The sequence below is a fragment of the Miniopterus natalensis genome, chromosome 2, assembly GCF_054644295.1.
Source record: "Miniopterus natalensis isolate mMinNat1 chromosome 2, mMinNat1.hap1, whole genome shotgun sequence".
Classification (NCBI taxonomy): domain Eukaryota; kingdom Metazoa; phylum Chordata; class Mammalia; order Chiroptera; family Miniopteridae; genus Miniopterus; species Miniopterus natalensis.
In genome coordinates, this window is record NC_142082.1 from 151,042,179 (window position 1) to 151,067,351 (window position 25,173).

Genomic DNA, 25,173 nt, shown 5'->3' on the forward strand with positions numbered 1-25,173 from the left:
TAACGCAAATAACATAGTTCGTTTTGTGAGCTCCTCAGAGGGTTAAAAAAAAATAAATAAAAAACAAGCAATTTAAATTTGCCTTTTCATTGCTTGTATGCATAAAGACAAACTGAACTCGGTAAAAAGTCAATGTACCTTAAGGTGAATTTCACCAGCAACACAACACCTCTCGGGTTAAACAGTCTGTGTCTAAACCATCACCGTTAGAAATCATTTTTAAAAATGCTTTCCAGGGACGTCTTTCTTCTTTCTAGGGACGTCCGGTTAGATTAATCATCTGTACATTTTTAAAATTTAACTTTTTCCATCTGTCTTCCGCTGGAATGACGTTTCTTTAAGGTGGAAGCGGGGAGCGCGCAGACAGGAGACAGCGGAGCCGCGAAGTTGAAGGGCCGAGACTGGAGGGCGGCGGGGCGGAGGACGCCGTCTGGGAGTCGCGCGGGCGAACCCGAGGCCTCCCTCCCGCCGCGCTGCGCTCCCGCACGTGCGCCCGCGGCCGCAGCCCGACCCCGCGCCCGCGCCGGACCGCCCCTCGGGCCCACCCCATCCGGAGCCGAGTGCGCGAGGGGCGCCGCGCGCCGCGCCGCGAGTCGTCGGGACCCGCGCGGGCCTGCGATTGGACGCGCCGCCGCCAGGCGCCCGGCAGGAACACAAAAGCGCTGGGAAGGGGAGGGGGGCGTTGCTGCGGCGAGTCCCGGGCTTCGGCTTCACTGCCTCTCCCCCTCTCCTCCGCACTCCATGCCCCGCTTCCCTCGGCAGCTCGCCTCGGCTCGCTCGCGCGGCCGGCACTTGGCGCGCACCTCGCCGCCGCCGCCTCGCGTGGGCTCCCGCCCGGCCTCTGCGCCTTCCCTCGCGCCCTCCGCTCCCGCCATGGGGCCAACTTGGGGCTCCTAAGAGTTGCCGCCTCTCAGCCGCCAGCTCTCCGGCCAAAGTCCCCGCGGGCGGGATATGGCTTAGGGCGCGGGAGAGCCAGCCTAGAGGTAACGGACAGGAGGGGCGGCCGACCGAGGAAAAAGCAGCCAAACGATGAGTTTCCACAAGGAAGACGGAGTGAACAGCCTGTGCCAGAAGGCGCTGCACATCGTCACCGAGCTGTGTTTCGCGGGCCAGGTGGAGTGGGAGAAGTGCTCGGGCATCTTCCCCCCGGACCGGGGCAGCCAGGGCGGAGGCAGCACAGGTAACCGGGGAGGGCTCCGCCCGCGTCTTCGCGCTCCGCCGGGACCGCGCGCTCCCCTCCTAGCTCCCGGGTCCCGCGCCTCCCGCGCCTTTAGGGCGCCGCGTTTCCTCCCGCGCTCCTTCCCCTCGCTCAGCAGCTGGCTACTTTTCGGGTGTTGTCTCCCCACGTCCACCCGCCCGGCTCCTTCCGCTCCTCTGGTCTGCTCCTTGCCCGCCGCCTCGCTCCCTGGCTCCCGCACCCCCTCGCCGCGCACTCCCACGCCTCGCGTCTCCCTCCCGCGCGGGCGGCGGCCCGGGGACCGCTCGCCTGTGGGACTCGGGTTGCCCTTTCGTGTCCCGTGGGTCGCGGGTAGCGGGCTTGGGGAAGGCGCCGGGGCGGGACAGTCCTTGCTTGGACGCACCTGTGGCTGCCTTGGCCTCGGGAGGCGGCGAGGATCCGGGAAGGGGTGACTCGCAACCTGTTGAGCACTTGATAGTTTCCCAAGCCCTTTAATATAGATGATTTTCGAGGGCTTCATGACAACGTTGGCAAAACAGCGGGGATTATTGATCGCCCATTAGGCGACAGCTAAGGCTCAGGACACATATAGGGTAAGTGGAAGAGAGGGAAAGGTTATAAATCCTTTCCACACACACACACGCTCTCATACGCACCCCAACATACAGGCGTTTTCCTACCCCTTCAGGAAACTTGGGAGGGGATGGGGTGGGATGGGGGACGCCGGCCGTCAGAAATCTGGAGGCGGAAAGAAATCTCAGATTTCTCTCAAGAGGGAAGGACCGAGGGAGGGACGGTCCAAAACTTCTGTTTTGGTCACGCCTGGGCGCAAGGGTTTTTGAACCACCGGCGCCGTGGCCGGTGCAGCCTGTTGTGCCTTCACACGGGCGAGGTGGACTCCGGGCGTGTGGTGCGCGTGGTACCGAGTCCCCTGGGAGAGGCACTTGTTGCTCTGGGAGATAAACACTGCTTATGGGATTTTTGGGGCAGGGGTTTGTAAGGTTTCGTTTCCTCCTGGAGGGCCTCGTTTCTTCCCCTCTGCTTTCCTGTCTTTTTAGTCTCCTGGCGGGGCTTTGTGCTTTGCGGGTAGCCAGGGCAACAGGTGAGGGCCGGGCTGCCGGGCTCGGGGCGGAGCTCCACTGCGGGGTGCTGCGCGCTGGGCAGGAGGCCGGGAGCGCGCACTTGGAGACCCTCCTCCCCTCCCCCCTCCTCCTCCCCCCTCCCCTCTTCCTCCCCCCTCTCCTCCTCCTCCCCCCTCCCCTCCTCCTCCCCCCTCCCCTCCCCCTCCCCCCTCCCCTCCCCCACCACCACCTAAAGCAGAGAGAGCGGGGAGGCAGGGGGGAGGAGCTGTGGTTGAGCTTGTACCTACCATGATTAAATGGACCGTCTGCGGGGTTTCGAATTCCCTGATCCCAGGTTACAGGAACCCAGAGGGGCTTCCGTGTGCGCTCGACGTGGCAGAGCCTGAGGAGATGCTGCTCCTTGGCCCCCGCAGCAGCGTGATGCATAATTACTGCTGTCCACCTGCTGGAAACTTAGACGTTTTGTGAATGTATAATGACCACAACAGAAGTCTTTTCCGTTTGTTCAGTAGGCATTAAATTCCTAGGAATGTATGAAACTTTATTAGAGGAGGCGGCTGGGTGAACATCACCTATGTGCGTGTCATGTGTATGGTTTGCTAAGCCTGAGATAAACAGTCAAAATAGTGTGACCATAAAGTTCTCTGATGAAGTCCTCTGTGGTGATAAGCTCTTCTGAAGTGTCTTTAGGGATTCACATGGTAAAGGTAAGACTCGGAGAAGGGGGTACAGTGAAGGAAATGAGGGTATTTAAGTTTAAAGACTTGTTTTTTGGTCACTTAACAGTTGATGCTATGGAGAAAAATACTGATTTCTCCCTGCCTTCCTCCCCATGTGATCATACACCAAGTAGTGGTTTCCTGGGTCTCGGGTTGGCTGTTAATACGGGAAATTTGTGAAGGTTGGAAACCAAGTAGTACTGGCTTCTAAATCTTTGTAAATGCACAGCTCTCCTAGTTTAAGGTAAGACACTGCTGTATATGCACTGTAGAGAGATTTCTGAGCTTACCCTAAGCACTACAAGAAGCACTTGTCATCCTAATTCCTTTTGGACTTCCTCTTGGGAACAGAAAAAGGGGAGGTTAGTCTAAAACAAATACATGGGCATTTCTCCCCTTAAGGGAAAATATATAGTGTTCAGATGTGGTGCTTGATTTAATATATAAATATACATTGAGTGGCTATCACTAGAAAAGACACTCTACTAGGCTGTGTATGAGATTAAAACTACACAAGATTTCATTACACTTTCCATTTGTAAATCTGGGCAACAGACGTAAAATACTGTATTTGGCAAATAAACACCCAATATCAAGAGATATCTATGAAGTAGTTTCTAAGATTATTTACCAAATCTTTAATTACATTAATGAGCCATTCAGCTTCAGGTATTTTAAAGCAGATTTTCTTATAACTTATGCACCTATGCCCTTTATTATAGGTCTCTAAATAACACTTTCAATAGATGATCCTTCTACCCCCTGTGTGTTTAATGAAAAGCACATTACTGATAGGAAGATAGGACATTGAATGGACAGTGGTTATTTACTTTGAAAGTTAATCAGCACTGCCCAGATGGTGTTAGTTACTCTAAGGTTGCAGTGACAATTGCAGGCTTCTAGATTGTGTATATTTTTAGATTCCTTCACTTCTGGGTAGAGGGAGAGAAATTGAGGTAATCCCAATTAAAGTCAATCTACATTAAAGGAGTAATGAATAAGACATTATCCTACTGGTTTTGAAAATGCCAATAAAGAGCAAGCTTCACCATTCTCTACCATAACAGCAGTAGCAAAGCAGCAGCAGTGATACTGATATTGAGGATCTTCCAATTAAGTTGACTGATCCCACATTTCATTAAAATTTGTAAAGACAGACTCCATGCAGCTGCCAACACAAGTTAATTTACTCTTTTGGAATAGTTTGTTAGAGACATTATTGATGTCAACATCACTAGTACACTAGAAAGTTCATTATGTGAAATTTTTAGAAAATCAGATTTTCGGAGTCTTTTTACCACTGATTCTCCCGCTCCCCTTAAAGAGTTATGTCACCCACTAAATCATCTTAATGCACAATATGGTTTAATACTAGAATACTTAAGAAAAAATACAAAAAAACATATTGGTTTCAAATGTTATTTTTTAGATATACTGTGACTAACTATACATAATAGTTTTTGAACTGGATTTGGGTTCGTTTCCAATCAATCTTTAATTGCTGCTTCATATCCAAATGCTTATGAAGCTTTAGGAAACTAAGTTGTTTGAAAGGCAGACCTCATAAATCATAGCTAATCAAACCCACTTAAACTCACAGTCATATCACAATTGTATAGACCTAATTTAATATAAATATTTTAAATAAACATTTAATACATCAGTGTTTTAATTTTGCATTTTCCCCTTTTAATTTGAAGCTAAAAATTCTAAAATAAAAGTTTAAACAACTTCCAAATTCATACATGTGTTCTTCAGTTTCTCAGATGTGGGGCTGAGTAGGCAAATGGCAAAGAATTTCATTGAAGCTACTTAATTATTAAGAAAAGAGGTGACTATGTAAAATTTTAAAAATTACCTCATGATTTTCCTCTGTGACTACAGCATTTTAAGTTTTAACAGCATTTTAAGTCTTAACAGAAAGGCTTAAAATGGTTAAGGGAACTTCATAGGTTTTTCTCTTCAGACACAAAGCAATGATTAGACAATTTATTTATAATTTTTTATCATTATTTTGCTGAGTTTTACACATTCTAATGATTGTATAAAGAAATACAATTTAGAAACAGTGAAAATTTTTCCTTGAGACTTTTAGGTTTGGGAAAGAGTAACTAAACCACAATGAATTTAGAAGTATAGATCCACTGAAGAAGAATGTATAAGAGGATTTGTTTTCCTTCCTCCCATTGTCGCTCCACTGAAAAATGACCAGGCTCTATTTCTGGTCCCATTTTTGCTTGCTCGTCAATACAGGCTGTACTTGGCTTCATTTTCTCTAAAGGGAAATGGACGAGTAACTTCAAAGGCCAAACAGGTCTCAGCAAGCATCTAATTTTCTTAATTCTAAAACATCAATATTTTGGCAGTATTAGCAGGATATTTTTCCCTTTTAACAAACTAAGATCTGTATTTCCTCTTTATATGAGTAGTGAGTCTCTGACATCTAATTCTTATAAGAGTGATTTTATATACAAAGTATATAGCTATCCATTTTATTCAAATCACATTTTCTTTAAAACCTAATCATAGTTGTAATTTTGTTTCATGGAAAAAAAATGGTTATTTGGAGGGAGGGGTATATCTGCATTCATTACAAGTTTTTATTGTATAAAATTCTGGTAGACAACAGACATCATAAATGTTTAATAAAATTTCCAATGCCAATTAAAATTATCTACACTTGAAAATATAATTGTGTTCTTCCTGATTTACATTTTATTCTAATGATATACACATTAAGTCAATAGAATATAAGCTCTTTAAGGACAGCCCTTTGTTTACTGTTTTATCCTCAGTGCCTACAAATATCTGTGGCTCCTAAAAGAATCTCAATAAATGAAAGAATGAATAGTCGAATCGATGAATTTACCCTCAGGAAGCTTCAGTTTCCTTATTTATAAAATTATGGGCGGTATTTAATAATCTCCAAATCCCTTTTGTAAGTAAATTATATATAATTGTATCTTCGTGTCTCCAGTTTCAAATATAGTATCCTATGAAGATAAGCATCAAAGTATTTAGTTTATGATAATGACAGAAATTAGAGCACTTAAGGCATTTAAAGGCTAAAATGTAATGAGCAACATACTGGTGAAAAAGCAAGGAACACCATGGCTAAATCTGTGTTGTATAATAAATGTATTGAGTTTATTGAAGTTCTAGTGAAGTGGAAATGTCTGTTTAATCTATCCATGTTCTATTTCCTTTTACAGTAGTAAAAGGAAAGCCTGTTAGTTTGCTTAAGTAGAAAGTAGCTTGGAAAAAATATATCATTATTTAAATTGCTGTTAGTCATTCCAGTTAGAACTAGAAATCGTTTTGCAGTTGTGAAGACTGATGGAGGAAAAGTTAGCAACTTCCTCTCAAATCACTAGTTAGATAAGAAGCCAGGGCTCCTTAGATCCTAGGTCCAACACAAAGTAAGAATAAGAAGAGATCCTGGGGGTGTTTGTGGTGCTAAAGGACACTGAAACAAATGTTTGTAAAGATGGGCTCTTTATTATTATACGTACTGTTGGCTGTAATTAGTGGTATATCATAATGTATCCATAAGGTTTCTCAGCGTGCAATTATGACCCAAACCCTAAACTTTCTTTTCATTAGATTTGTTTTCATCCAAATATAAGATACAGTGTTCATTTTTTTACCTGAGTATATGCATGCATATGCACTTAAGTGTACACAACTGTTAACTCATATTCTTTGCCAAATATAATTGATTTATTTTAACAGTAAAATTGTGTAAAGGACTTTAGTATGTTTCAAATTCACAACTTTGAAATGATATAATTATAAATATTGCTTCTTTTATATGTTCATTAAAAAGCCCATAATGAAAGCAGATATTAAGTTACCAGTTAAATTGTTTTTGTGAATGTTTAATTAGAAAAATAATACATTAAAATTTCATTTGTTTGTTTTCCTACCACACTTTAGCTATCTAAGTTATGTAACTAACAGTCCATATTATTATTAAAATTCAGTATTAACGAGCATTGAAGACAGAATATACCAGTGGAAAAAGAGCTAAGAGTTATCTATTGAAAGACTCCAAAGTGTAATTAATATGAATGTGTCAAAGAAAACTAGACCTTCTAGATAGGGAGTGTTATTATTAAAGGTCAATAAATTATTTTCCTTGTTTTTAATTTGTACGATGCCAATTTCCTTTGTTGGTGGAATACCCAATACTGGCCAAGTTTAGAAACAGTCCCTGACCAAAGAGATGGCTTCTTGTTATTATCTCATACAATAGCTTTTCTTTTTCTCATAACATCACGTATCCTAAGTGGCCACTGAAGCTGTAAGAGCTGACATTAACATGACTTATGTAGACTGTTAGAAAATAAAACACCATTTATAATTGGATGGCTCTGTGATGGCCTCAGAGCTAGAAAGGTAGAATCACCCTGGGGTGGCTGGGGTGGGAGGAGAGGAGCAACCAATATTAATAACTATTCCTTTCATGGAGGTAGATCCTGAAGTGTGTTATGATCTGCTGTCTAATTTAACATTCCATTACTGAACAGAGAACAATTACAGTCAATTTTTTAAATCTTATAAATGTCAATTTGTTCATACGGCAGAATTATTTTAATTGAACAGCAAGGACTATTATTTTCTCTTCAGCCTTCATTATCCCCACAGTTCTATTTCAGAAGGCATAGATTTACAGGAACAATTGATAGAACAATATTAAAGAGCTTACTGTCTCCCTGGCCAGTGTCCTCAATGCTTAGAGCATCTGCCTGTGCGCTGAAGAGTCTTGGGTTAGGTTCCTGGTCAGGGGCACAGGTTCCATCCCTGGCCCCCATCAAGGCGCATGTGGGAGGCAACCAATCAATGCCCCCTCCACCCTTCTGTTCCCCTCCCTCCTTTCTTCTCTCTATAAAATCAGTGGAAAAAATATCCTCGCGAGGATTAACCAAAAAAAAAGCTTACTATCATTTCTAATGTTTCAGTATGAGCTATTAATGTGTATGAGAAGTGGTTTTAGCATTGTGCTTTTATTCAAACAACTACTTATTGAGCACTTACTATGTGAAAGCCACTGTTACAGATAGTAAAGTGTACTGGTGCCATTAATTAAATGCTATGCATAGTGGTGCAAGTTAATTTAAATATATAATTAATACACATCACAGGTAGTAAATCGTTTACTCAGTAATAAGCAGACATAAAGACTTCTGTTATACATTTGGATATTTGAATACTATATTGGGTTTACACAGTTTATTAAATCTAAGATGCTATTGATTATGAGGTGCTCCATTATTTTATATGGTACCAAGAAAGAAAGAAAAATGTTGTCAATTAAAGATTGACTCTTATGGCAAGGAGTTTTTATTTTATACTTATGGAAAGTCCACTTTTAAAACTTAATGAGACATAGATTTTAAAAAAATCATATATCACACTTGTTAGCATCAGTGATGTGCACTTCTTCCAGATTGTGCCCTTAAAATGAAAGGCCGGTCCTTCAGCGTCCCTTTTCCCTTGTTATTGTTCCTCCATCCAGCAGCCTGGAGTGTGGACGTGGTATCTCGCCATCTTTTACTTTAGAGAATGCAAAACCCTTTGAATAGCAAAACTAAGATGTAGAAGAAACTAGAATTCCAGACACCTTGACGCTAATGTACCTGCCTTGCTTATGCTGAGACAGTTAGTGACATAAGTGAGAAACTTCTGTCTTGTTTAAATCACTGTTAATGTGGTCCCTTGTTACAGAAGTCAGAATTATGCCCTATTATAATAGTTATACCATTTGAATAGTTTAAATAAGTTAACGTCAAAACTAATTCCAAATTTTCATCTTAGAGGCATCTTGCCTCAACTTCCCTGAGGCAGCTAGCTTGCTTTAATTTTTTTTTTGAATAGGAATTTTACTTTGATTTAAGTTTTGTTCCCCCTCTTTCTCTACAGAATGATGCCATAAATGTGGTCTGTGGTCAGGCAACCATAGGGAACCACCAAAAAACCAAAAGGCTAGGAATATCTGTAAACTAAATTGGAATTTATGATTAATTATGAGAAAACATTTTGAACATTTACTAGCATTTACAATTTTTTAAAAAATATGATACAGAAAGCACAGATAAGAGTATCAACTAAAGCAGTGGTAAGTGGGAATTCAGAGCATGCCAGTTGGTCTGTGCTCTTCTGTGCGATAACAGCCGTCTGCGTGGGTAGTAGATTCTGAGACCCAACAGGTTTCACAAGCCACAGTGAACAGGGCCCTGTAAATGGTGTGATCTGGTTATGCAGACTTTAGTCAAGTTCTGCTTTACTGAAAGTGTCTGAGAGGAATTGGCATTTTTAGGCTTATTCTGTTTTCTGATGAGAATGGTCTTTTCTCAGATTTTCAGAACTGTGTCACTTTATTTCAAGGTAGTAAGACATGATAAAAGAGTGCGATTTCTATAGAAAAAAATGAGTCAGAGATATACAATCAGACAGATAAAAAGACAGTGGTAGAGCAAAGGTTATGCATATGTATGTAATCAAACCAGAGTTTGAGCAATTTTAAACCTAATTATCTTAGAGCCTAATCTAATTTTTGTAAATTCCATTAACTCGTAGTCTTACCAAGATATATTAGGATGAATGTTACATAATGGATTCTTTTTAATTACACAAATACATTAAACATTTTAGCTAGCGAGTCCTACTCTCCAAGTCCGCCGCCTGCAATGAGTAACTTCAAAGTCTATGTGGGAAAGGCAGGCCACTCACACTTATCACCCCGGCCTCCCAGTGGTTGGCCCCTTTCCTCCAGTGGTCTTCTCTTCTTCTCCACCTTCTCTGTCTCTTTATGATCATGCCCAAACACTTGTTATTATGTGAAAAATGCTGTCTTAAAATTATATATTCAGGCATCTCAACCCACAACCAAAAGCTCCTATGATTCATCTTTCTCACCAAGAAACTTCAAAGCATCCACCTTCTACGTCTCTGTGAATTCCCTGTCCGTAACACGTGGCATCATATGGTGTACCCTTCATCATTGCAACTGCTTTCTCCTTTGAGCTTTATCACAGTCTCCTAGGGAGGGAGGGACCTCATTCATGGACAAACCCACCTGTCTCTCTATCCCTACACCAAAGCAACTGAATAATTAGGCAATTTTAAAACCGGGCAGGCTAGTATCACTCTATTCGTATCAAATTTCAAAAGCAGCCTCAATTCTGACCAGACATCCTATTTTTCTCCTATTGAGTTTTCTTTTGTTCTCTACAGTTCCTATTTCAAACATTTCCCACTCTACTTAAATATTCCAAACTATTCCCAAATAACATCAAATAACTGGCAGTTGACCCTAACTTCCACTTTGGAGAGAAAATACAAACAAGAATTTACTTGACTTCCTACCCAAAGACGTGTAAACTTACTTCATTCCAGAACCATCCTCCTTTTCTGACAAAGGAGGTGATCCAATTCTTTTACCTTTGCTTCAGGCCCCTCTCCCCCATCCATTTTCATCTTTTATGGGGCTTCATTATTAATTAGTCTACTTGGCTTAACTTTTTCTTTTTGTCCTCTCATTCCTTTCCATAAGTTTTCAAACATACAGCACTTAGGTATTACCCAGCCTGCTAAAAACACCTTCATCAACTCCATGTGCTAGTCCAGTGGTTGCTCTCACGCCTCTTTTCCTAAATCTGGTTTCCTGATGGACTCATCTACTCACAGAATTCACTTCCTCGCTCCCACATTAATCTAGTTAACACAACCTTTGTTTCACCAGTCTCATTGAATTCAGTGAAGTCCTACTTGTTAAAGTTAGTGGTTACTTGTCAACCCTCAAAATATTCTCTTCCGGAATTTTATGAAAACATATAGACCTGATTTTTTTAGTACTCCAGCTCTTTATCAATCTCTTATGCATGCAGGCTTTTTGTTTCTTAAAGCTCTGTTTCTTTAAATACTGGTGTACTCAGAATTTTGTAGAGGTGTTTATCTTCTCTTCCATGGATTCAGATTCCACTCTTTAAGGAAGTCATTCCATTTTATCTTGAGTTGCAGTCATGCATGGCCAAGAGTTTGCTTAGAATTTCTACTTGCATGGCCCCAGGTACTTTAAACTCAGTAAGGCCAAAATGGAAGTCTTGGTCTTCTTATCTTACCTCATCATTCGCTTTGTCTCCCAATGTGTCCAATTCCTGGACTTCAGTCCTCATACTCTTTCACTACAACTTTGACTTCCCAGTTATCTCCAGAATCTTATCTTTTCCCCCATTTCAGAAACCCTCATTGGGAGCTGCTCCATAGTCTCTTATGTGAATGACTATTGTATTAAGTAGTTTCTCTTCTACTCTGGCTTCCACTCTTATCTTCTCAGCCAGAGCATCATTTCTGAAATGTATACCCAACCATTTCCGTAACTGACTTAAAAACGTTACTCAGGCTACATGTTTTTCTTTGCACTAAGTCCAAACTCCATAGCATTCTTTATGTCATGGTTAAATGTTGACTCACAATTATAAAAGGATCATTAAAAACATGTTGATGACTTTATAAATCCTCCCATAATCTTTTGACAGTCAGGTTCTTTTTTATTTTGTTAAGTTTTGTTGAAAAAATTACGTCATAAAGATCTAGGTATTAAACAATGGATTTTGGTTTTTTAATACTTTTAATGATTAGTCATAATTGCAAGCAATGTAAAAATATATAAAATACAAGAAGCTTGTTTTTATAATCTTTGTTTTACTTTTCAAAATAAAATTTTATTTAACCCACCTTCTTTCACTTGTTGCTATTGAGGGGAAATACCTTTCCCCCTCGCTATATATCTCTGGATGGAAAGAGATGCAAGATAGGGATATTCATGGAATCTCAGCCCATTCCCGTCTCTGAGAATGACTTAGCTGTTTCCCTTCCTTTGAGGTGTATGCTTCGCATTCTCAGGAAACAAATATTCTCTGCTCCTCCGTGTAGAGAATTTTACAGGGTTGAGTTCTCATGGGGAACACCTATGGTTGTCCAGCCAGGCCTGTGCCTGTATGGGTAAGTTTAATTAATTCAAGGTGATATGTTTGCAAGTCCACTTTATGATATACCTAAGGGGATATCCCCAAGTGTTCCAATTGCTACTGGCTTGAATACTATGTCTGTCTCGTAGTTGTTCTCTGCACAAATAAGTAGTAAATGGAATGTTATTTATTAGCTTCCTGAACATTAACATTTACTTAGAAATGTTGGTCTCCATTATAAACAAATGCACTCTTCAGTACCAGATATCATCAGAAAATGTCGCTCCTCTTTTTACTAATCTGTGACTCACCATTCAATTCATACCGAATCCATATCTTTGCATCTTTTCCCCTCAATACTCTTGTTTAAGGAAAGGTAGTTGATAATAATAGCAAACTATTGTGATACATATTATGCAAATTATAGTGCTAAATATTTTATATACATTTTCTTATTTAAACCTCATAACATTTCTATGAAATAAATAGTTCTATTTTACTGAGGTTCTTAAAACCTAAACAACTTGCCCAAAGTCATACAGCGGTGGAATTATTTGAATCCATGTCTAAATTGTTCCATAGTACAAGCTGTTATGCTATCGTCCTAGTAGGAGGGCTTGTGCATATTCTCTCCAAATCAGTCAACTTTAAGTCATTCAGCCACCTTGAACTCCACAGACATTTGAGTGTCTTTTTAGGCAACTCCCCAAATAAATACTCAATAGCTACATAACATTTTTGACTATGTGATATATACTAGACCCTAAAAATAAAAAGGCGAATAAATTTGGATTTTGTTCTGAAGGATCAGGGAGTGAATGTATTGGCAGTATGGGAACATTTGGAGAAGCAAAACAAGTGCAGATCCATAATCCCTTATCCACAATTATGAAACTTCAAAATCCTGAAAATTGAACGTTATTTTGTAAATCATGATAATTTGGTATTAACACCTCACCTGAATTGGCATTAACTACTTATGGTCTTCAGTGATCCCACTCAGTGTTACCTAATTCAGACATTTCATTATAGATAAATTAATGTGTTTTATTACTGGATGTTATCCTGGATAATGTGTATTATATTACTTTGTACTATTCAGAAGAAAATAATAATTTTTGAAACACATCATGTTCCAAGAGTGTGGGGTAAAGGATTATAGGCCAATCCGTGTTAGAGTGGTGGATGTGCGTTAAAAGCTTGTAGGAACAGAAGAGGCAGAGAGAGCTTCAGGGAAGAGGTATTATTGTATCTCATTATTGAAGGATGAGTAGAAATTTGCCAGGCAGCCAAGTCGGAGGAGAAAGTGCACTGGAGCTACATGAAACAGCCTGAACAAATTCATGAGAGAGTGATGGTGTGGTCAGAGTAAAGAACAGGGGGAGGAGAGCGGCAGAAGAGTAAAGCTGCAGCAGTAACCAGGGGTCAGATCACGGAGATGCTGTAGAATGCCATGCAGAGTCTGGATTTGCCCCACTTGGCTACGGGGAGACCTGGAAGGATGTCAGGCTAAGAGAGCTAAGAGGGTGACTAAGTATCTCAGTTGCCAGGACATGCCTTGGTTTCTTCGTGCTACCCTGGAATTATTGATAGCACTGCCTTTCACTTTCAAAAGTGACTTGGTTGAAATGTTTTGTGGTCCCCCAAATAATAGAACCAGATATTGATTTTAAAAAGAAAACTGTCAGCAATAGGGAAGATGGAACTGGGGTCAGAGATTTCCACAGAGCTTTTTTCTAAGATGAGAACATTATGAATGCCAAAACCCATCACTAAGGAACAGGGGCATAAAAGAAATTTCGTAAAATCCTTGTGGGTGGAGTAATAAAAGTTCTCTAATGCCTGACCCCCATTAGTAAGAAGGAAGGAGTTTTTCAGTTATAGACTGAAAACTGCTTCCCTCCTTTCCATTACCTCACATTGTTCCATAGTTTTCTTATATCTTGGCTTTTGGCCCCAGCTGGGTAGAAGTTAGCCTGTTGGAGAAGTTAATTGAGTTAAAATATCCGTAAAAATATAATGTAAATGGAGCTGGAAATGCATGAAGTTCATGAAGCCATAGTTGTCCTATTTATTCTTCCATTTTAAAACCACAGTTAATATTCAGGAAGCACATTAATTTTATACTTTTTCTCTTTTCCACAAGTACAGGGGTAATGAAAATAAAATAAAAATAAAGTGAAGTACAAAATATAAAATATGATCACACATTCTTCACCAATAGAATATAAATGGGAAATATATTCAATTTTTGGTAAGCAACTGGAAAGTGAGGGAAAATATTAATATTTCTGTATCACAGCATGTCAAATTTAATTTTTATCCTGGTAATTAAGTAACAATAAAAACTTGGAATTATTTCAATTTCTGAATGGATTTTTATTAGCTACGAATCAGGAGTTTAAACAGAACCATTTAATCTTACCAATCAAGGAAATGTAAATTAAAACAAGGCATCATTTCCCCCATCAGATCAGTGAAAATTAAAGTACAACAATATTTCTCTGAGATTGTAGGAACTAGAAAACTCAATATCATGTTTTTGTTACAACCACTCTGGGGTACAGTTTGTAAATATCTAGTAAAACTAAATATGTGCATAATCTATGACTCTGCAATTCTATTCTAGATATTTACCTTAGAGAAACATTCACAAATATGCACAAGGAAGAGGGTGCGAGGATGCTCATTGTAGCTGTGTTGTAATAGCAAGACATTGGGCATAAACTAAATATCCATCATGATGAAGTATATTATGGAGTGCTATGTGATATGAAGTTATGACCTCAGGTATTGCTGAATAAAAAAATAAATGAAATTGAAAAATATGCAGTAAGCCATTTATGTAAAAATGTATATTAAACAATTCTATATTTTTATGTTTTTTAAGAGATACTTTGGTTTATTAGCACTTGGACCGGACAGATATACACCCAGCTGGGATCAGTGGTTACTTCTGGACAGGGGAAGCACCTCCTGGATTTATAGTGGTGGTTAAAGGAAATTAGTTTTATTCTGTATTAGTTTGCTAAGGTTGCCATAACAAAGTTCCACAGACTGAGTGGCTTAAACAGCAGAAACTTATTTCCTCAGGTTGTGGAATCTACAAGTCTTAGATCAAGGAGTCAGGAGGGTTGATTTCTTCTGAGTCTCTTGTCTTGGCTTATAGAGGGCCGCCTTTTCCCTGTGTCTTCACATGGTCTTCCCTCTGTGAGTGCCTGTGTCCTAGTCTCCCCTTCTTAGAAAGACAGCAGTCATATTAGATTAGGGCCCATTCATATGACCTTATTTTGCCTTAATTACTATTTTAAAGGCCCTCTCTCCAAAGTCACATTCTGAGGTACCAGAAGTTCAGACTTCAACATATGAATTTGGATGGGTAGAGGAACAGACATAATTCAGCCTATAACATATTTCTAAAATTTTTATTTAAAACAAATGGAAGAAATTGGATTCATATTTGACACTGAGGCTAAACAGAGTTGTAAAGTAAATTACAAAGCTATGTGAATCTAGAAAAATTTTCCTTCATGGGAAATCTATTTGGTCTTCAGAACTTTAAGCGTGCTAAAACACCAGATCGCTAGCACTGGTTACCTAAGGAATAGGAAAATGGAAGCAGGTAGGGGGATATTTACTTTTTATAAATAAATTTTACTTTTTAGAACAGTTTTAGATGTACAGAAAAATTGAGAAGGTAGTACAAATTTTCTTTTAAACATTTTATGTTAGTATATGCACTTGTGAACACACAAGTGAACCAATATTGGTACACTGTTATCTGAAGTCTATAATTTTTTCAAATTTCCTTAGTTTTTACCTAATATCCTTTTTTTTATTCCAGGATCCCATCTGGGATACCACATTGCATTTAGTTGTCATGTCTCCTTAGTCTCTTCTTGGCTCTGACAGTTTCTCAGACTTCATTTATTTTATTTTTGATGACCTTGACAATTTTGAAGAGTACTGGTTAGGTATTTTGTAGAGTGCTCTTCTACTGCAATTTGTCTTATATTTTTCTTATAATTAGACTCAGGGTATAGGTTTGGGGGAGGAAGACCACAGAGGTAAAGTGCCATTTCCATCACATCATATCAAGGATATATACCATCAGTATGATTCATCACTCTCGATTTTCACCTCGACCACCTGGGTGAGGTTTCGCCCCTGTAAAGTTACCCCTTCCTGTCCCTTTCCATTTTGTATTCTTTGGAAGGAAGTAACTGTGTGCAACTCACAATTGAGTAAGGACATGTGCTCCACCTCCCTGAGGGCAAAATATCTACATAAATTGTTTGCAATTCTTCTGCATAAGAGATTTGTCACTTCTCTCCCATTTACTTACTTATTCCATCTTACTAACCTTTTTACTATATTTCTTCTGAATCATTTTACATAATAAATATATATTAATTATAATTATTTTGCAATAAGAATATTTTAGATGTACTTAGATAACAAATCATTAACTAATTTTGGACTTTGGAAATTAGGAGCATGCAAAGTTATCAAACAAACTATGGAGTTTGAAAATACAGCTAACAGTGTATATATTCTCAATTAATAGTGATGTGTTATTCTCATTTACATGATATAAAGGGTTTATACAAATATCTACCATTAGGAGAAAGAGAAACATCACTAATGAGAGAGTCATTGATCGGCTGCCTCCTGCACGCCCCCAACTAGGGATCCAGCCCACAGCCCAGGCATGTGCCCTGACTGGGAGTCGAACTGCGGTCTCCTGGACCCTAGGTCGATGCTCAACCGCTGAGCCAAACCCAGTTGGACAGAAGGTTACATCTTTACATCAAAGATGAAGCAAACAGAAGCTTTTTGTGCATATGCAGTTTCTGAGTTTCTTAAGCTTCATGACTTCATGGCAAGTTGCAAGCTGCCCACCTTCATTTTGCAAACTCTTGGACCCTTTAGAGTGTCCTTGGAAATAATATGCATATATTATGCTTTTCTAGTATACAACTGGATGGAATTTTTCAAATATCTCCTTTGAGGATTCTGACATAATTACTAATTCTTTCTCCCTAGAAAGATAACTGAAAACTAAATTTTTGAAATTCTAAATGAGGGGGCTATTATTAATAGTTACAATGTAAAATTACCTCACTGTTTTGGATCTGCTCTGTACATATCAATGAACTAATATTTCTTTACATTGTAATCTTTTCCAGATATTTCGGTCAGCTTGCTAGCAGTGGTTGTCAGCTTCTGTGGCCTGGCCTTGTTGGTCGTCTCCCTTTTTGTCTTCTGGAAGCTGTGCTGGCCTTGCTGGAAGAGCAAGCCTGTGGCTTCCAACATCAGTGCTCTTCCACAGACCACTTCGGGTGCTCCTGCTGAAGTGTTTGAGACTGAAGAGAAAAAAGAGCTTAAAGAAAATGGAAAGCCAGCACTGAAAGCTATTGAGCCTGCAATAAAAATCAGCCACACTTCCCCCGATATCCCAGCAGAAGTCCAGACTGCTTTAAAAGAACACTTAATTAAGCATGCACGTGTGCAAAGACAAATTACTGAGCCTGCATCTTCAACCCGGTAAGGGAAGTTGAAACATATAAAACTGTGGGGGTGGGGTGTGTGTGTGTGTGGTGTGAGTGGTGTGATTTCAAAAAAGAGAAAAACTGAGGTGGGAAAGACAAAAGATAAACAGAAGAAATGAGAACTACATAGGAAACATAATTGAATAAATAGGGAATTGAATAAATAGGACAGATTATTATTATTGACTTTCCCTTGAAATATCATTAGTTGATAACTGCCGCTTACAATCTTTCAATTTAGTTGAATTCAACCAGTAAATATCAAGGAAGTAGTCATAACATGAAATTATTAGAAGTTCACAATTAAAGCCTAGTAACAGAGATTGGTGTTTGGTCTACAGTTGTTTAGCACCGACACCACAAACATGGAACTGCTGGAAAATTTCATTGCTGCTTTGAACACATACAGCAAACTTATACTGGGCAGAGTATGGTAAGTTCCACAAGAGCTCTGGTGAATGTCAGGAACATACGTGAAAGGAAGGAAGAGAGAGACCTCATTAAGGAGATATTTTAACTCAGCCTGGAAAAACTCAGCAAAAATTTGCTTGAATGAAAATAATTTGCTATAGTGTATTTTAGATTGTGTTAACTAAAAGGAAAAAGAGATTCTTGTTAGGAGTCATTTTTTTCTGCTAAGTATGGTCTTTAGACCTTAAAATGAACAACATGATAAGTAGCAGTTTTTCTTTATTTCCGAGAACTAATAACTAATTTTAACCTAGGACAGGGTCAGCAGTAGTATTGGGAGGTAAGTTGCTAACTAATTGACTTTCTGATCTTACCTTCCTACCTCTCTAAATTGAAGGTGCATGTTAGCTTTCTGACATGAAAAATTTTTGTGTGTTTAGAAATCGATCAAATTGAAAACTTGGGCATGGGTCATGTTTGCTACTAGAATTGAAAGACTATATTCAATATATCTTTTGTGAAGTAAAAAAGTGATTTTATTTATCAATAAACCATCTTCTTCCTGAAATAAATTCCAAAGGTATAAGTAAAAATAATTGTTACTTGAGGTTTAAAGAGCTTTGGGATAAGGGGGATATATAGAAGTGTTATACTTTTCTATTTAAATTCTGTAACCGAGGTATGCCTCATGTTTAGTTATTATTTTGACAAGTTTTCCTGAGCAGTGGCATTTAGGGATATTTAAAAATTTTTGTGATTTTTATGTAATATGACTCAATATATGTTCATTTAAATTCATTTATTATGGATATTTAACCGTAAAATAATTATCCCATGTGCCACTTTTTAAATATCTATAGGAATAATGGCTTTATAATTATCTCATGTGTTTAGTTGATTATCACTACTATCATTGCTGCACACTGTGGCCAACCCTTATATGTAAGAAAGCATTAAGACACTCAGGAATTTCAGGGTTAAAATAGTCCATTAAATTACAAAACATTTAAAAAATATTAACAAAGTTATGACTATATATCAACTTTTAGCATTCAGAATTATTCAGCTCTTTTAGTCCTACATAGGATACTCAATTCATGAAGAAAAATTGAGGTAATCTATGAAAATTGCTTGACTTTCTCGGCCGAAATGTTTTTTGGAAACGTCAGAAAAAGAAAATACTATCTCTAAACTATTATCTCTTGAATGTAAAGAGACAGCTTATGTGATCATTCCTAGCTAGGAGAGAATGAAAAAATATGTACTGAGAACACATGTGAAGACTTGGCCTTGGATACAGAATTGGTTTCTAGAAACAATATACAATATGAGTGAAGACACATCATTCTAGCCCTGATTTTCTTAGTAATTAGGTGAAATTGAATAAATTGGAAAAAAACTTTTTCTCTCAATCTTAAAAAACATAAAAATTGGATTGTACATATCTCATATTCTTAAGAGAAAAAGTGAAATACAAATTCATAATTTTGCTGGAACTTTGATATCCTTTGATCTGCCTCTTTGAGTTTTCCTGTTTATATGAGTGGCTTATAAACAAAGAAAAAAATATTATTTTTGATTGCTTGCAATTTAGTCACTTTGCCAGGCACCCTTCCTGCAAATACTCCACAAACCTGCATGCAGTAAGTGTTGTTAATTATACCCATTACTTGTATAATTACTTGTGAGTTAACTGAAGCCCGGAGAGACTTCCAGATTTGCCCAAAGTCATGCAGCTGGTGAAGAGATAGAATTCGAATTTATCCAGATGAAATACATTTTAAGCAGTAAAGCCAAGCAGATGCAGTTTTTCGCAAAAATGTTGGTTACAAGTCTGCTGAGGTCAGGTAGTTTGGAGGCTGGAGAGTGGGAGCATCATTCTGCTCATTCTACTCAGAGATATGGAATTATATGTAGTTATCATGAAGGACTAGAGCCATGATTTTAATCTGTTTGGCTTTGGGGCGAATTCCTTGCAGAAAACTTGGTTATGTCAAGTTCTCAAAAACCCTAATCAACATTAATGACTTTATCATATTAGAAAGTACCTTCATATGGAGAGGAAGAGGAAATTGCTGAGTTCATTATGCAGTCCACTTAGATCTATAGTACATTATTATAAATCCGATTATTCTGCTCAAATGCTAACTTTTCACTGAGATGTAGCAAAATCAAACCATACACACACACACACACAATATGAATTTAACTTTAATGCTGCATTTCCTCACCTTATTAGGATAGCCCAGCTGCAGTTGGCTATTGGGACTCTTCTTTATTTGGCTCAGGCAATAGATGACAAACATCCTACTCTTTTAAGTTTTAATTGTCTCTATACTTAACATCCTGATTTGTTCAGAAGTTAACAGCCTTCTCATCTCCCTTTTCAAATACCTGGACATTCGGCCCCATCAGCCTGCCATGCAAGCGAAAGACCCACACACTTTTGTGTATTTCTTCATTACACATTCTTCCAGCATCCATCTTGATTGCTTGTTTTTTTCATGCAATAGGCTTATTCAGTACATATTTACTTCTGGGAAGAGTCAGTGTATTCTACACAATCTTTCCACTCTGCAAACTCTAGGGAGCTGGAAAAACATTGGCAACGTAATGCAGAGATAAGACACTTAATGCCAACTTCAATATAAGGAATTACATGTGCAGACTGTATAGTGGAGAATGCAGAATTAGGACAATAGGAAAATCATTTCCAGTAGAGGTATAGAGGAGGGCCAGCCAGTAAATGGAGACTAAAGGAAACTAGGAATTTCCATAAATGGCCATTGGGAGTGGTTGTGCATCCCAAATGGAAACATTTTGTGAAAAGACATAAAACAAGAAATCTAAGAAAACAGCAGGTAAATTACTTTAATCAGAATACAGAGTTCAGTGGAGGGATAATAAAAGATACAGTCAGCTGGAATGAAAGTATGAGGAGACCTGGAAATCATAGCTAAGATGTTCAAAGTCCTTCTGTCAAAAATATTTGCAGCAGAAGACTTCCTTGAATAAAGAGCTATGTTTTAGGAAAATTAACTTGGCAAAAGTTCATAGGAGAGACTAGAGAAGAAGACATCTGTTTTGTAACTAATATAGTATTAAGGCATAATAAAAATCAGGCCCAGCCGGGCGTGGCTCAGTGTTGACCATCGACCTAGGATCCAGAAAATCGCAGTTTGATTCCCAGTCAAGGCACATGCCCAGATTGCGGGCTTGATCCCCAGGCGGGGGTGTGCAGGAAGCGGCCCATCAGTGACGACTCTTTCATCATTGATGTTTCTCTCTCTCTCTCCCTTCCTCTCTCTGAAATCAATAAAGATTAACCTTTATCCGATGAAAGGGAACTTTAGTTCCCGGCAAGGAGTGGGTCCCACTGACCGAATTTAAATGCTGACCGAATTTAAATGCCGTCTTTTAAAGGTTAAAAAAAACCTAAAATCAGAAAGTAGCAAACAACAACAAAAAAGCAGGAACCTGAGAAAAGTAAAGGAAGAATTTAAGATACCTTATAAAAAAATTAAGTAATACATCAGTCTTTTCAAGTTTAGTCCAAACCTTTTAAAATCCTGACATTCAAACTATTAGAATCTGATGATACCAAGCTACCATCATGGCATTTTTGGAGGTTCCACATGCCCCACACATATAGCTCTACATTGCTTTCTTAGGCAGAAAATTGGCCAAATTCATTACTGTATTGCTCGACACCTAGACAAAGCACTGTGAGAACTCAAAGTATACATTTGTATTTGCTGAATTAAAAAAACCATCAACAACAAATGAATGCAATGACTTCATCTTATCAATTCAAATAGATCTTTCATGGTTGCCAATGAGAAGGGTCCCTGTAGACCTCAGCTATCTGTCTCTGTGCTTTTTTTCACATGCTACTTCCTTGATCTGCAGTGATGACCTCTTTTTTGTTGACTGTAAGATCTTTAAAGAAAATGAATCTGAGAGTCTACTTTTTCTGCCCAACTATAAGCTATTATCCTGTATTTTTTAAAGCCATAGTTACAATGTAGCAATTAATTGCTTACTGCCTTAATATTGAGCTCTAGGTGTTCTGCCAAACTAGATGCTAAATTCTCAGAAAATGACTGTGTAACCTAACTCCCATCTCTTCATGGGTGTATAATAAGCAGTAAGTGAATGCTTTTGATTGATTGATATCTCTCCACTTCCCTTTACTCCTTTAAAAACGGCATCAGGTGGTGATACAAACCATGCTCATATTAGAAAGGGGTTAGTGATGGTACACTCCCAGGCATGAACATGAGGGCCAGTTTTCTGGGCACTCATTAGTGGTGAGTGTAAAGGGGAGGTGAATAGTAAGTGGCAAAATAATTTGTTGACAATGAAGAATATTATAGGTTAGCCACTGTTAGCGAGGCTAAGTACCTACTGAAAATAATTAGGAAATGCAATGACAGACCCAGTGAACAAAAGCAGGAAAATGTACATAGAAAGAAATCATTGACTCACATGTGCTGCTGGATTTACAATTAGCTTTGGTTGCAGTTAGCTTTGGAGTGAAGACTTATGGAAAAATCTGTAAAACCAGATTGCATAGTATTCTTTAAGAGATTTTTAAAATTAAATTTCTCTCAAGAGGTAGCAAAAATTGCAATTGTCCATTCCAGGGCACTGTTAAGGACTGGAAAATAACATGTTACACCAAGGGAGAGTTTAAAAGGTATATAGTTAACTAGGATATCAAGAAGCAATACTTGTCCAGAACACTGGGGGAAACTGAGATCTAGCTCCTTGAAATAAAATTTTATAAATCATGCTGTACAAGTGCCTGAAGTGGTTAAATAATCCCCTTTGGGTAACATAAACATTTGTTGTATCCACTAACTTCTTTTCTGAAATGGGATGTTTCTTTGAACGAAGGCCAGAGACAAAACCTTACAAAATAGATTCAAACTTGGAGAGTTTGTTTCCTGGCACTGATAAATATTATTTCCTCTTTAAAAGCACTGATTTTTAAATTGATTGGGCCCTCCTTTTTCACAGTATAAACAATGCTTGGGAAGTGGATTCTATTAGTCACAGAAACCTTAAGTTATTTTGTTACAAACTTCAAAAGACATTTCCTGAGTCGTAGTATATGGTGTTATGAAATTCATAAAAAGATGAATTCTATTGACTCCACCATTTTAAGACCACAATCAAGTAAAAGGGTTGTAGAAGGGAATATTAATCTGAAAACAGGGTATTTTAATACACTGTTTGCAGTATGCTCAATGAAATGTGGAGAAACAGAAGAGGTGTCACCCAGGGTGGTAGGGAAACTCAGTTGGAAGACTTAAGACATTTTCCTCCAAAACCTAGCTGTGCTCATCAGGAGGAAGGCTCATGATAACTAGCAGTATACTCCCAAGGCAAAGCCTAAATGACACACTGAGCATAGAAATTTAAAGCTAGAATACATAGTTAAGATCAAGAGACCTTCTAGAGAGCTAGTTATACTAAATAGAATGTTCTTGGATTTATTATTTTGACCAGTTATTACAGAGAGGTGTGTGTTTTTTTTAATGTTTAAGGCTTTTTGTATTGCTTCTTATATTAAATATGTTCTCAGAACTTTATTGTAGATTGAAAACTACCAAGATATATTTCCCAACCGAATTCATAGCATTCCTTTAAATATATAGTAGAGCAAAAGCAATTGCTTACCACCATTTATGATTTTTATACTTTTTTTAACACGGAGAAAGGTGGGGGGCAAGTGTTTTTATAATTACTGGACATTTATTTCATTAATTGCTATAAAATTACAGTTGCCAGTAAATTATATGAACAGAATAAAAATAGATTACTTAAATGAATTTTAACTATTATATTACATAATTGAGAAGAAAATCATTTTCCCTTTAAACAGCTTTTGATTCTTTGTGAGATGGCAAAAATTGGGGAGAAAAAACATTTAATAAATTTATTAACTCAGTATTTATTGAACGCTTGTTATGTGCCTGGCATTTTTCTAAACATTTGATATATGTTAGGGAACAAAACTGTCAAAAATCCCCACCCACAGTCTTGTGGAAAAGAACCAGACAACATAACTAAGTAAATTACATGGTGTATTAGAAGGTAAAAGTTCTATAGAAAATAATAGTGCAAAATAAAGAGATTGGTAGGTCTAAATGGGGGAGGAGGCAGCATTGCAATTTTATTTATGATAGTATCGAGTTTGCTGAGAAGATAATATTTCAGCCAAAACTTGAAGAGGTGGGAGGCTAGCCATTGAGGGTGTCTGTGGAGAGCTTTCCATGTAGAAGAAAAAGTCCTGAAGCTAGAACTTTCCATTTGTATAGCAAGGAGACCAGTGTAGCTATAGCAGAGAAAGCGAGATGGAGAATGCTAGGAGAAAAATCAGAGAGACAGCAGGTGCTAAGACATTTTTGGCTTTTACTCTGAGTAACATGAGAAGCCACTAAAGGGTTTTTAATCAAAGGGGTGGCATGAACTGACTTATTCTTTGAAAAGATAACTGTTGTTTTGAGAATAGGCATTGAAAGAAATACAGGATAGAGTAGAGAGACTGCAGGTGATGGTGAGTCAGACCAGGAAGATGGTAGTTAATGATGGTGAGAACTGGATGGATCAGGATATAGTTTGCAGGTAGAACAAACAGAATATCTTGACAGATTAGCTGTGGCATCTGTGTAAAAAGAGAGGAATCAAGGAGGACTCCAAGGCCCTGGCCTCAGCACCTGGAAAGGTCAAGTTGAGGTAGACAAGACTGTGAGTGGGGTGAGTTTGAGAGGCAAGAATAGGTGATCTAGGCCTGTTGAGTTTCAGGATTCTATTAAAAATCAAAGTGGAGAAGTTGGGTAGGCAACTGAAAATAACTTGAATTCTGGAAAGAATCTGTGATACGTATGTAAATTTGGGGTACTTATATAGATGGTGTTCAACACCAGGAGATGGTATCATCAAAGAGGTGTGTAGATAAAGAAAACCAGAGATGAGTCCCTGAGGTACTGTAGTGTTATGACATCAGGAACAACATAGTAGAATGAGAAGTGGAGACTCATGAAGTAGGAGGAAAGCTGGGAGGAAATGACCCAGAAACCAAGTCAAGAGAGTGTGTGAACAACCAGGAGTGACTCTGATAAAATCAGGAGGCATAAGGACTGTGGATTGACCTGTGAATTTAGCAGTATGAGGGAAACATTGTTGGCATTCTCAAGATGAGTTATGCTGGAGTTGGACATGTGAAAAGCTAGTTAGAGTGGGTTTAAATAG

The 25,173-nt window shown here is 38.6% G+C and overlaps 1 protein-coding gene across 1 annotated transcript in view; it reads left to right on the top strand.

Moving 5' to 3' along the window:
• Positions 1-1,015: 1,015 nt before the first annotated feature.
• Positions 1,016-25,173, top strand: part of SYT10 (synaptotagmin 10) — a 56,573-nt gene continuing 32,415 nt past the window's right edge. The window contains exons 1-2 of the mRNA XM_016201455.2: positions 1,016-1,180; positions 17,140-17,497. Coding sequence (XP_016056941.1) covers positions 1,030-1,180; positions 17,140-17,497 — 509 coding nt within the window. The 5' untranslated portion in view covers positions 1,016-1,029. The remainder of the gene's footprint in view (positions 1,181-17,139; positions 17,498-25,173) is intronic.